Raw genomic sequence first — 14,509 nt, 5'->3', positions numbered from 1 at the left:
TGCCCATCCCTAATTGCCCTTGAGAAGGTGGTGGTGACAACCGAGTGGCTCGCTAGGCCATCTCAGAGGGCAGTTAAGATCAACCACATTGCTGTGGGTCTGGAGTCACATATCGGCCAGACCGGGTAAGGACAGCAGATTTCCTTCCCTAAAGAACATTAGTGAACCAGGTGGGTTTTTACGACAATCCGGTAGTTTCATGGTCACCATTACTGATACTAGCTTTTTATTCCAGATTTATTTAATTAACTGAATTTAAAATTCCCCAGCTGTCTGTGGTAAACCACTGTTTGTATTCCTGTTTGTCCTGTTTGTATTCCACTGTGTACATGCCTGGACATGCCTCGGCTGACTCCTCCCACAGGTCCTAGTATAAAGGTGACTGCTCCCCAGCCCTTTGTATTTCTGGACCGGTCGACCACTCGAGGCAGAGCTCCATTCTGTTGTTAATAAAAGCCTTTAGTTACTCTTCTAACTCTCAGTCTTTTATGAGTAATTGATAGCGCATCACTGTCATGGTGGGATTTGAACTGATGTCTCTGGATCGTTAGCCCAGGCCTCTGGATTACTAGTCCAGTAACATAACACTCACTCACACACCACACTCACACACCACATTCACATTCACTCACTCACCCTCAAACTCTCACTCACACCACACACACAACTCACTCACTCACTCACACCACACACACAACTCACTCACTCACTCACACCACACACACAACTCACTCACTCACTCGCACCCTTGCACCACCGACACCCACTCGCACCACACACACTCTCACTCACACTCTCACTCACACACTCATGTACACTCACACTCACTCACACACCCTCACTCACACACCCTCACTCACTCACTCGCACCACACATACAACTCACACACTCGCACCCTTGTGCCACACACCCACTTGCACCCTCGCACCACACACACTCTCACACGCTCTCTCTCACAGACACTCTCACACGTTCTCTCACACGCACACTCTCTCACACACTCACGTTCTCTCACACGCGCTCTCTCACACGTTCTGTCACACTCACACTCTTGCACGTTCTCTCTCACATGCACACTTTCACATGTTCTCTCACACGTTCTCTCACACACACACACTCTCACACGCACTCTCTCACACACAACCCCCGACATCAATAAATGTACCAGTCCGTCTCTAATCGCTTGCACTAGTCACACTTCCTTCCTGTCACACTTCAAACCGCACACCTGAAATAAATCGCTCTGATACTCCTGAGTATCACCATGGAAGACCTGTCCATATTTTTTATGTATATATTTTTATATACACTTCATTTTAATTATATAGTGAAAAAAATTAAAGAATCATTAAAAAGAACACTCAAAGCCTCTGGGCAATTCACAATGATAAATCCTGTCATTATGAAGAGAATTCTCTCTGGGGAAGCGCTCTGCAGCCCTGGGCAGGGTCCTGAGCGCTGTGAGCAGGCAGAGCCCGGGCGCCCGGCTCAATGGAGGGCCCTTTCACCCAGAGTGCCGCGCGCCAGGGAAACCGCTCCATCCGCGGCAGCGGGGCGGCAGTGCGCCTGCGTGGGGGGGGGGAAATCGGGGGGGGGCGGAGCCAAATATGGCGCCTGCGCAGTAAGGGGACGAGAAGGGGGGGGACGTTGCCGAATGTGGCGCCTGCGTAGTATGGGGGACGAGGAGAGGGCGGGGCCGGACGCAGCGCCTGCGCAGTACGGAGTAAGGAATATGACGCCTGCGCAGTATGGGGAAGAGGAAAGGGCGGGGCCGGACGTGGCGCCTGCGCAGTTGCGGGAGGCCGGGGCCTGTAGCTGGGTTCAGGATCCCCAGCATCAGGTAGAAGGCACCAGGGGGAGGAGTGACCAGGGCAGCCTCCTGGCTTCAGCCTGGGTCTGGGAGAGGAGAACCAGCAGCTGATTCAACTCATCATTCATCACTTGCTCTACATTTAATTATCTTCAATGATTTAATTTTATTTGTTGTTTTTTTTTAAAGATTTCTGACTTTTTTTCCTCCTATTTTGCCCTCATTGCCCTCCCCCCCCCCTCTTCAGGGGCTCCATGGGCAACCAAGGAGGGCTCTGCTCCCCAGAGAGTGTCAGAGGGATATTCGGCTAAGGGGTGCATCGCACCTGAGCATCCAAGCCCCTCCTCACCGCTCCCCCCACCGCCGCCCCGTCCCCCACCGGTCAGCCGGGGTCACCGGTCAGGCACCGGGACGCAGCAGCCCCGGCTGGTTCACCCGCCCCCCCCCCCCCACCCCAAATCCCCTGAGCCGCGGAGGTTCCCCTCCGCCCCGGCTTAGGATCAGCTGATTCTGGGGAGGGGAGCGACGCGGGGTGGGGCTGCAGGCGGGGTCCGGGTCTGCTACCTGCAAGGGGTGGGTGGGTGGGATCGGTTGGAAGGCTGCGCCCGGGGCTGGGAGACCGGTGTGACGGTTAGCGCGGAAGGATGGGTTTCTGTGCTGCGCCCGGGGTTGAGGGGGGGGGGACGGGTTTCTGGGTCGCGCCCGCTCGCTAACGCCCGTCTTCTCTCCCTGCAGGGACGGACCTGACCTCCCGTAGACGGGCCGATCGGTGAGGCTCGGGTGGGGCACAGCGCTGGGGGAACGCGGGACCACGCACGGAACGCAGAGGAAGAGTCCGCGGCTCCGCCCCCCTCCCCCCGCCGACTCGTCTCCGACGCCCTGCCCCCCGGGCTCCAAGCGGCTGCAGCACCAGAGATGGCAAGTACGTCGATCGGTACCTCGGGAGCCACACTGGAGCGAGTTAAGACCACCGACCATGGCGGGAGGGAACAGGGACCGATGGGCCGAATGCGGACCAGAAGAACATCAGAAATAGGAGCTGGAGTTGGCCATTCGGCCCCTCGAGCCTGCTCCGCCATTCAATAACAACATGGCTGATCTACCTCAACTCCACTTTCCCGCCCGATCCCCATATCCCTTGATTCCCCTAGAGTCCAAAAATCTCTCGATCTCAACCTTGAATATACTCAACGACTGAGCCTCCACAGCCCTCTGGGGTAGAGAATTCCAAAGATTCACCGCCCTCTGAGTGAAGAAATTCCTCCTCATCTCAGTCCTCAATGGCCGACCCCTTATCCTGAGACTGTGACCCCTGGTTCGAGACTCCCCCGCCAGGGGGAAACAGCCTCTCAGCACCTACCCTGTCAATCCCCCTCAGAATCTGGTACGTTTCAATGAGATCACCTCTCATTCTTCTAAACTCCAGAGAGTATCGGCCCAATCTACACAATCTCTCATCATAGGACAGCTCTCTCATCCCAGGAATCAGTTTAGTGAACCTTCGTTGCACCGCCTCCAAGGCAAGTATATCCTTCCTTAGATAAGGGACCAAAAGGATTAATTAGCAATCTTGTGCGAGGCCCCTTGGGTCAGAGCGATCATAATATGATAGAATTCTTCATTAAGATGGAGAGTGAAATAGTTGACTCAGAGACTAGGGTCCTGAATTTAAATAAAGGAGACTACGATGGTATGAGGCGCGAGTTGGGTAGGATTGATTGGGGAATGTCACTCAAAGGGTTGACGGGGGATAGGCAATGGCAAACATTCAAAGACCGCATGGATGAACTACAGAATTTGTTCATCCCAGTTTGGCATAAAAATAAAACAAAAAAGGTGACTCAACCGTGGCTAACAAGGGAAATTAGGGATAGCATAAGATCCAAGGAGAGGACATATAAATTGGCCAGAAAAAGCAGTAAACCTGAGGATTGGGATCAGTTTAGGATTCAGCAAAGGAGGACAAAGGGATTAATTAAGAGGGGGAAAATAGAGTATGAGCGTAAGCTTGCAGGGAACATAAAAACTGACTGTAAAAGCTTTTATAGATATGTGAAGAGAAAAAGATTGGTGAAGTCAAGCGTAAGTCCCTTGCAGTCAGAGTCAGGGGAATTTATAATGGGGAACAAAGAAATAGCAGACCAATTAAATACATACTTTGGTTCTGTCTTCACAAACGAGGACACAAATAACCTCCCAAAGAGGTCAGGGAACATAGGGTCTAATGAAAGGGAGGAACTGATAGAAATCAGTATTTGTAGGGAAATGGTGTTAAGGAAATTGATGGGATTGAAGGCCGATAAATCCCCAGGGCCTGATAATCCACATCCAAGGGTACTTAAGGAAGTGGCCCTAGAAATAGCAGATGCATTGCTGGTCATCTTCCAGAACTCGATAGACTCTGGAACGGTACCCATGGATTGGAGGGTAGCTAATGTAACCCCACTGTTCAAAAAAGGTGGTAGAGAGAAAACGGGGAATTACAGACCGGTAAGCCTGACATCGGTAGTGGGGAAAATGCTAGAGTCCATTATAAAGGATGTAATAGCAGAGCACTTGGAAAACAGTGACCGGATCGGATAAAGTCAACATGGATTTACAAAAGGTAAATCATGCTTGACTAATCTACTGGAATTTTTTGAGGATGTAACTGGTAGAATAGATAAGGGAGAACCAGTGGATGTGGTGTATTTGGACTTTCAAAAGGCTTTCGATAAGGTCCCGCATAAGAGATTAGCGTGTAAAGTTAAGGCACATGGGATTGGGGGCAAGGTATTGACTTGGATAGAGAACTGGTTGGCAGACAGGAAGCAAAGAGTTGGAATAAACGGGTCTTTTTCCGAGTGGCAGGCAGTGACTAGTGGGGTACCGCAGGGATCGGTGCAAGGACCCCAGCTATTCACAATATATATTAATGATCGAGACAAGGGAACTAGATGTAACATCTCCAAGTTTGCAGACGACACAAAGCTGGGTGGGCGTGTGTGCTGTGAGGAGGATGCCGAGAAACTCCAGGATGATTTGGACAGGTTGGGTGATTGGGCAGATGCATGGCAGATGCAGTATAATATGGATAAATGCGAGGTTATCCACTTTGGTGTCAAAAACAGGAAGGCAGATTATTATCTGAATGGCAATAGATTGGGAGAAGGGGAAGTGCAACGAGACCTGGGTGTCCTTGTGCACCAGTCGCTGAAGGTAAGCATGCAGGTGCAGCAGGCGGTTAAGAAGGCAAATGGTATGTTGGCCTTCGTAGCGAGAGGATTCGAGTACAGGAACAAGGATGTCTTGCTGCAGTTGTACAGGGCCTTGGTGAGACCACACCTTGAGTATTGTGTGCAGTTTTGGTCGCCTTATCTGAGGAAGGATGTTCTTGCCATGGAAGGAGTGCAGCGAAGATTCACCAGACTGATACCTGGGATGGCAGGAATGACGTATGAGGAGAGATTGGGTCGATTGGGCTTATACTCGCGGGAGTTTAGAAGAATGAGAGGGGATCTCATCGAAACCTATAAAATTCTGACAGGACTAGACAGACTAGATGCAGGAAGGATGTTCCCGATGGCGGTGGTGTCCAGAACCAGGGGTCACAGTCTAAGGATAAGGGGTAAGCCATTTAGGACTGAGATGAGGAATTTCTTCACCCAGAGAGTGGTGAACCTGTGGAATTCTCTACCACAGAAGGCAGTGGAGGCCAATTCATTAAATATATTCAAGAAGGAGTTGGATATATTTCTTAAGGCTAAAGGGATCAAGGGTTATGGGGAGAAAGCAGGGACAGGGTACTGAATTTGGATGATCAGCCGTGATCACATTGAATGGCGGAGCGGGCTCGAGGGGCCGAATGGCCGACTCCTGCTCCTATCTTCTATGTTTATGTTTCTAAAACTGTGCACAGTACTCCAGGTGTGGTCTCACCAAGGCCCTGTACAATTGGAGCAAGACTTCCTCACTCTTATACTCCAACCCCCTTGTAATAAAGGCCAACATGCCATTTGCCTTCCTTATTGTTTGCTGTACCTACATGCTAACTCTCTGTGTTTCCTGAACGAGGACACCCAAATCTCCCTGAACACCAACATTTAATAGTTTCTCCCCATTTAAAAAATATTCTGTATTTCTATTCTTCCTACCAAAGTGAAAACCCTCACATTTCCCCACATTATACTCCACCTGCCACCTTACTGCCCACTCACTCAGTCTATCTATATCCCTTTGCAGCCTCTGTGTTCTCCTCACTGCTCACTGTCCCATCTAGCTTTGTATCGTCAGCAAACTTGGATACATTACACTCGGTCCCTTCATCTAGCTCATTAATACAGATTGTAAATAGCCGAGGCCCCAACACTGATCCTTGCGGCACCCCACCAACCTGAAAAAGACCCGTTTATTCCTACCCTCTGTTTTCTGTCCGTTAACCAATCCTCAGTATCAACATTTACTAGTCTCTTGAACCATTTAAAAAAGATTCTGCTTTTCTGTTGGCATGGGGAAAGGGGGTGAGGTGGAGGGACGACGGAGAGCTCGCTCAGAGAGAGGGTGAGTGGGAATGTAAGTTGTGAGGAGGATGCATAGAGGCTTCGAGGGGATATAGTCAGGCTAAGTGAGTGGGCAAGAACAAGGCAAATGGGATATAATGTGGAGAAATGTGAAGTTCATCCACTTTGGTAGGAAAAATAGAAAAGCAGAGTATTTTTTAAATGGTGAGAGATTGGGAAATGTTGGTGATCAGAGGGACCTGGGTGTCACAGATCACAGAATCACAGAAACCCCACAGTGCAGATAGAGGCCATTTCGGCCCATCGAGCCTGCACCGACACATATCCCACCCGATCCCTGTAAGCCCTACACCAACACATATCCCACCCTATCCCCGCAACCCCACGTATTTAATCCCCCTAACACTAAGGGTCAATTTATCATAGCCAATCAACCTAACCCGCACATCTTTGGACTGTGGGAGGAAACCAGAGCACCCGGAGAAAACCCACGCAAACACGGGGAGAATGTGCAAACTCCACACAGACAGTCACCCGAGGCCGGATTCGAACCCGGGTCCCTGGCGCTGTGAGGCAACAGTGCTAACCACTATGCCAGCATGTTAGTGTTGGTGTTCAGGGGGACCTGGGTGTCCTTGTACACGAATCACTGAAAGTTAACATGCAGGTACAGCAAGCGATTGGGAAAGCAAATGGTATGTTGGCCTTTATTATAAGAGGATTTGAGTATAAGAGTAAAGAGGTCTTACTGCAATTATATAGGGCCCTGGCGAGACCACACCTGGAGTACTGGGCACAGTTCTGGTCTCCTTACCTAAGGAAGGATATACTTGCCATAGAGGGAGTGCAACGAAGGTTCACCAGACTGGTTCCTGGGATCGGGGGGGTTGTCCTATGAGGAGAGATTGAATAGACTAGGCCTACATTCTCTAGAGTTTAGAAGAATGAAGCATAGAAACATAGAAGATAGGAGCAGGAGTCGGCCATTCGGCCCCTCGAGCCTGCTCCGCCATTCAATGAGATCATGGCTGATCATCCAAACTCAGTACCCTGTCCCTACCTTCTCCCCGTACCCCTTGATCCCTTTAGCCTTAAGAAATATATCTAACTCCTTCTTGAATATATTTAATGAACTGGCCTCAACTGCCTTCTGTGGTAGAGAATGAGAGGTGATCTCATTGAAACATTCTTACAGGGATTGACAGGGTCGATGCTGAGAGGCTGTTTCCCCCCTGGGCTGGAGAGTCTCGAACCAGGGGTCACAGTCTCAGGATAAGGGGTCGGCCATTGAGGACTGAGATGAGGAGGAATTTCTTCACTCAGAGGGCGGTGAATCTTTGGAATTCTCTGCCCCAGAGGGCTGTGGAGGCTCAGTCGTTGAGTATATTCAAGGCCGAGATCGAGAGAGTTTTGGACTCTCGGGGAATCGAGGGATACGGGGATCGGGCGGGGAAAGTGGAGTTGAGGTAGAAGATCAGCCCTGATCTTATTGAAGGCTCGAGGGGCCGAATGGCCGGCTCCTGCTCCTATTTCTTATGTTCTTAGGCTGGTGGGCAGGCGATGGGAGGGGGAGCGGGATCTTGCTGTGCTGTCCGGTGTCTAATCACGTTCTCTCCGCTTCTGTCCCGCAGTCCCGTTGACAGAAGCCGGGGTGAAGGTGAAGATCGAGGAGGAGGATGGCGGGGAGACCCCCTCAGCTCCCGCCTCCCGCCCGCCCGCCCTTGGGGATGCCGGAGGGGGGCTGACCGACCAGGGGAGGCGGCGCGCCGCTGCGGGCAAGAAGGCCCACCAGTGCGGGGTGTGCGGGAAGAGCTTCCTGCACCCGTCCTCAGTGAAGACGCACCAGCGGATCCACACAGGCGAGAGGCCCTTCCTCTGCGCAGTCTGCGGGAAGGGCTTCAAGCACCTGTCGGAGGTGACGGTGCACGAGCGAATCCACACCGGCGAGAGGCCGTTCACCTGCACCGTGTGCGGCAAGCGTTTCGTCAACTCCTCCAACCTGCTGACCCACCGCCGGATCCACACCGGGGAGCGGCCCTACAAGTGTGCGGCCTGCGGGAAGGACTTCACTCAGTCAGGCGAGCTGAAGAAACACCAGCGGGTTCACACCGGAGAACGGCCCTATAAGTGCGCAGTCTGCGGCAAGGGATTTACCCGCTCGCCCCACGTCAAGAGGCACCAGAGGGTCCACACCAGGCAGGTGGGGCCAACCCTCTCTGACTGACAACGTCCATCCGTCCCTCTCCATCCCCCGAATCCCACATCCCGGACTCTCTCGGTCGCGTGATTTCCCGTGTCGTTCCCGTGACGTTCTCCCTGCGACCGAGCGGGAGGTGGTTTGAAACACCCCAAGCTCCCGGGAGGATACGCCAGTGGAGCCTTTGGAAGGGTCTGTGCGGACTGTGCGTCGCTCTCTCTCCGCTTCGGACTGTCAATGTTTTAATGTCGGTTGTGTGTTCCACTTCACTCCCACCCCGCCAAACTCCAGTCATTAAAAAGCAGCTCAATGTGTTGAGTGATCTGTTCAGTGGAAGAGCATCCCAACAGATCCTGCCCTCCCATTCATCTGCTTTCACCCGGAAATGTTCAACACACACACATTGAAACTCTCGTATACTCACACACTGACACTCTCATACATACTCACACACACACTGACACTCTCGTACACACACACACTGACACTCTCGTACACACACACACCGACACTCTCGTACACACACACACACACCGACACTCTCGTACACACACACACTGACACTCTCGTACACACACACACACACCGACACTCTCGTACACACACACACACCGACACTCTCGTACACACACACCGACACTCTCGTACACACACACACACCGACACTCTCGTACACACACACACACACCGACACTCTCGTACACACACACACACACCGACACTCTCGTACACACACACACACACCGACACTCTCGTACACACACACACACACCGACACTCTCATACACACACACCGACACTCTCGAACACACACACACACACACCGACACTCTCGTACACACACACACACCGACACTCTCGTACACACACACACACACCGACACTCTCGTACACACACACACACACCGACACTCTCGTACACACACACACACACCGACACTCTCGTACACACACACACACACCGACACTCTCGTACACACACACCGACACTCTCGAACACACACACACACACACCGACACTCTCGTACACACACACACACACCGACACTCTCGTACACACACACACACACCGACACTCTCGTACACACACACACACACCGACACTCTCGTACACACACACACACACCGACACTCTCGTACACACACACACACACCGACACTCTCGTACACACACACACACACCGACACTCTCGTACACACACACACACACCGACACTCTCGTACACACACACACACACCGACACTCTCGTACACACACACACACACCGACACTCTCGTACACACACACACACACCGACACTCTCGTACACACACACACACTGACACTCTCGTACACACACACACACACTGACACTCTCGTACACACACACCGACACTCGTACACACACACACACACCGACACTCTCGTACGCACACTGACACTCTCGTACACACACACACACACCGACACTCCCGTACACACACACACACACCGACACTCTCGTACACACACACACACACCGACACTCTCGTACACACACACACCGACACTCTCGTACACACACACACACACACACCGACACTCTCGTAGACACACACACACACCGACACTCTCGTACACACACACACACACCGACACTCTCGTACACACACACACACACTGACACTCTCGTACACACACACACACACCGACACTCTCGTACACACACACACACACCGACACTCTCGTACACACACACCGACACTCTCGTACACACACCGACATTCTCGTACACACACACACACTGACACTCTCGTACACACACACACACACCGACACTCTCGTACACACACACACACACCGACACTCTCGTACACACACACACACACCGACACTCTCGTACACACACACACACACACCGACACTCTCGTACACACACACACACCGACACTCTCGTACACACACACACACACCGACACTCTCGTACACACACACACACACTGACACTCTCGTACACAAACACACACACCGACACTCTCGTACACACACACACACACACACCGACACTCTCGTACACACACACACACCGACACTCTCGTACACACACACACACACCGACACTCGGACACACACACTGACACTCTCGTACACACACACACACACCGACACTCTCGTACACACACACACACACCGACACTCCCGTACACACACACACACACCGACACTCTCGTACACACACACACACACCGACACTCTCGCACACACACACACACACTGACACTCGTACACACACACACACACCGACACTCTCGTACACACACACACACTGACACTCTCGTACACAAACACACACACCGACACTCTCGTACACACACACACACACACACCGACACTCGTACACAAACACACACACCGACACTCTCGTACACACACACACACACACACCGACACTCTCGTACACACACACACACCGACACTCTCGTACACACACACACACACCGACACTCTCGTACACACACACACACACCGACACTCTCGTACACACACACACACACCGACACTCTCGTACACACACACACACACCGACACTCTCGTACACACACACACACACCGACACTCTCGTACACACACACACACACCGACACTCTCGTACACACATACACACACCGACACTCTCGTACACACACACACACACACTGACACTCTCGTACACACACACACACACCGACACTCTCGTACACACACACACACCGACACTCTCGTACACACACACACACACCGACACTCTCGTACACACACACACACACCGACACTCTCGTACACACACGCACACACTGACACTCTCGTACACACACACACACCGACACTCTCGTACACACACACACACACCGACACTCTCGTACACACACACACACACCGACACTCTCGTACACACACACACACACTGACACTCTCGTACACACACACACACACCGACACTCTCGTACACACACACACACACCGACACTCTCGTACACACACACACGCACCGACACTCTCGTACACACACACACACACACACTGACACTCGTACACACACACACACAGACACTCTCGTACACTCACACACACACCGACACTCTCGTACACACACACACACTGACACTCTCGTACACACACACACACTGACACTCTCGTACACACACACACACACCGACACTCTCGTACACACATACACACACCGACACTCTCGTACACACATACACACACCGACACTCTCGTACACACACACACACCGACACTCTCGTACACACACACACACCGACACTCTCGTACACACATACACACACCGACACTCTCGTACACACACACACACCGACACTCTCGTACACACACACACACACCGACACTCTCGTACACACACACACACACACCGACACTCTCGTACACACACACACACACCGACACTCTCGTACACACACACACACACCGACACTCTCGTACACACACACACCGACACTCTCGTACACACACACACACACACACACACACCGACACTCTCGTACACACACACACCGACACTCTCGTACACACACACACACACACACACCGACACTCTCGTACACACACACACACACTGACACTCTCGTACACACACACACGCACCGACACTCTCGTACACACACACACACACACTGACACTCTCGTACACACACACACACAGACACTCTCGTACACTCACACACACACCGACACTCGTACACACACACACACAGACACTCTCGTACACTCACACACACACCGACACTCGTACACACACACACACCGACACTCTCGTACACACACCGACACTCGTACACACACACACACACCGACACTCTCGTACACACACACACCGACACTCTCGTACACACACACACACCGACACTCTCGTACACACACACACACACCGACACTCTCGTACACACACACACACACCGACACTCTCGTACACACACACACACACCGACACTCTCGTACACACATACACACACCGACACTCTCGTACACACACACACACCGACACTCTCGTACACACACACACACCGACACTCTCGTACACACATACACACACCGACACTCTCGTACACACACACACACCGACACTCTCGTACACACACACACACACCGACACTCTCGTACACACACACACACACACCGACACTCTCGTACACACACACACACACCGACACTCTCGTACACACACACACACACCGACACTCTCGTACACACACACACCGACACTCTCGTACACACACACACACACACACACACCGACACTCTCGTACACACACACACCGACACTCTCGTACACACACACACACACACACACCGACACTCTCGTACACACACACACACACTGACACTCTCGTACACACACACACGCACCGACACTCTCGTACACACACACACACACACTGACACTCTCGTACACACACACACACAGACACTCTCGTACACTCACACACACACCGACACTCGTACACACACACACACAGACACTCTCGTACACTCACACACACACCGACACTCGTACACACACACACACCGACACTCTCGTACACACACCGACACTCGTACACACACACACACACCGACACTCTCGTACACACACACACCGACACTCTCGTACACACACACACACCGACACTCTCGTACACACACACACACACCGACACTCTCGTACACACACACACACACCGACACTCTCGTACACACACACACACACCGACACTCTCGTACACACACACACCGACACTCTCGTACACACACACACACACACACACCGACACTCTCGTACACACACACACACACTGACACTCTCGTACACACACACACCCACCGACACTCTCGTACACACACACACACCGACACTCTCATACACACACACACACACACCGACACTCTCGTACACAAACACACACACCGACACTCTCGTACACACACACACACCGACACTCTCGTACACACACACACACACCGACACTCTCGTACACACACACACACACCGACACTCTCGTACACACACACACACTGACACTCTCATACACACACACACACACCGACACTCTCGTACACACACACACACTGACACTCTCGTACACACACACACACACCGACACTCCCGTACACACACACACACACCGACACTCTCGTACACACACACACACACCGACACTCTCGCACACACACACACACACTGACACTCGTACACACACACACACACCGACACTCTCGTACACACACACACACTGACACTCTCGTACACAAACACACACACCGACACTCTCGTACACACACACACACACCGACACTCTCGTACACACACCGACACTCGTACACACACACACACACCGACACTCTCGTACACACACACACCGACACTCTCGTACACACACACACACCGACACTCTCGTACACACACACACACACCGACACTCTCGTACACACACACACACACCGACACTCTCGTACACACACACACACACCGACACTCTCGTACACACACACACCGACACTCTCGTACACACACACACACACACACCGACACTCGTACACAAACACACACACCGACACTCTCGTACACACACACACACACACACCGACACTCTCGTACACACACACACACCGACACTCTCGTACACACACACACACACCGACACTCTCGTACACACACACACACACCGACACTCTCGTACACACACACACACCGACACTCTCGTACACACACACACACACCGACACTCTCGTACACACACACACACCGACACTCTCGTACACACACACACACACCGACACTCTCGTACACACACACACACCGACACTCTCATACACACACACACACACACCGACACTCTCGTACACACATACACACACCGACACTCTCGTACACACACACACACACACTGACACTCTCGTACACACACACACACACCGACACTCTCGTACACACACACACACACCGACACTCTCGTACACACACGCACACACTGACACTCTCGTACACACACACACACACACTGAC

The 14,509-nt window shown here is 52.2% G+C and overlaps 1 protein-coding gene across 1 annotated transcript in view; it reads left to right on the top strand.

Annotated features, from left to right (window-relative positions):
- LOC147084799 (uncharacterized) overlaps positions 1-8,822 on the top strand; it is a 42,338-nt gene extending 33,516 nt beyond the window's left edge. The window contains exons 6-7 of the mRNA XM_085979337.1: positions 2,569-2,733; positions 7,942-8,822. Of these exons, the coding sequence (XP_085835463.1) occupies positions 2,569-2,733; positions 7,942-8,534 (758 nt within the window). The 3' untranslated portion in view covers positions 8,535-8,822. The remainder of the gene's footprint in view (positions 1-2,568; positions 2,734-7,941) is intronic.
- Positions 8,823-14,509: the final 5,687 nt, after the last annotated feature.

The sequence above is a fragment of the Somniosus microcephalus genome, unplaced genomic scaffold (assembly GCF_052327205.1).
Source record: "Somniosus microcephalus isolate GS21.2 unplaced genomic scaffold, FLI_Smic_1.0 unresolved_chr9, whole genome shotgun sequence".
NCBI classification, from domain to species: domain Eukaryota; kingdom Metazoa; phylum Chordata; class Chondrichthyes; order Squaliformes; family Somniosidae; genus Somniosus; species Somniosus microcephalus.
Note: the sequence above shows the minus strand (reverse complement) of the source record. Positions and strands in the feature narration are given on the sequence as shown.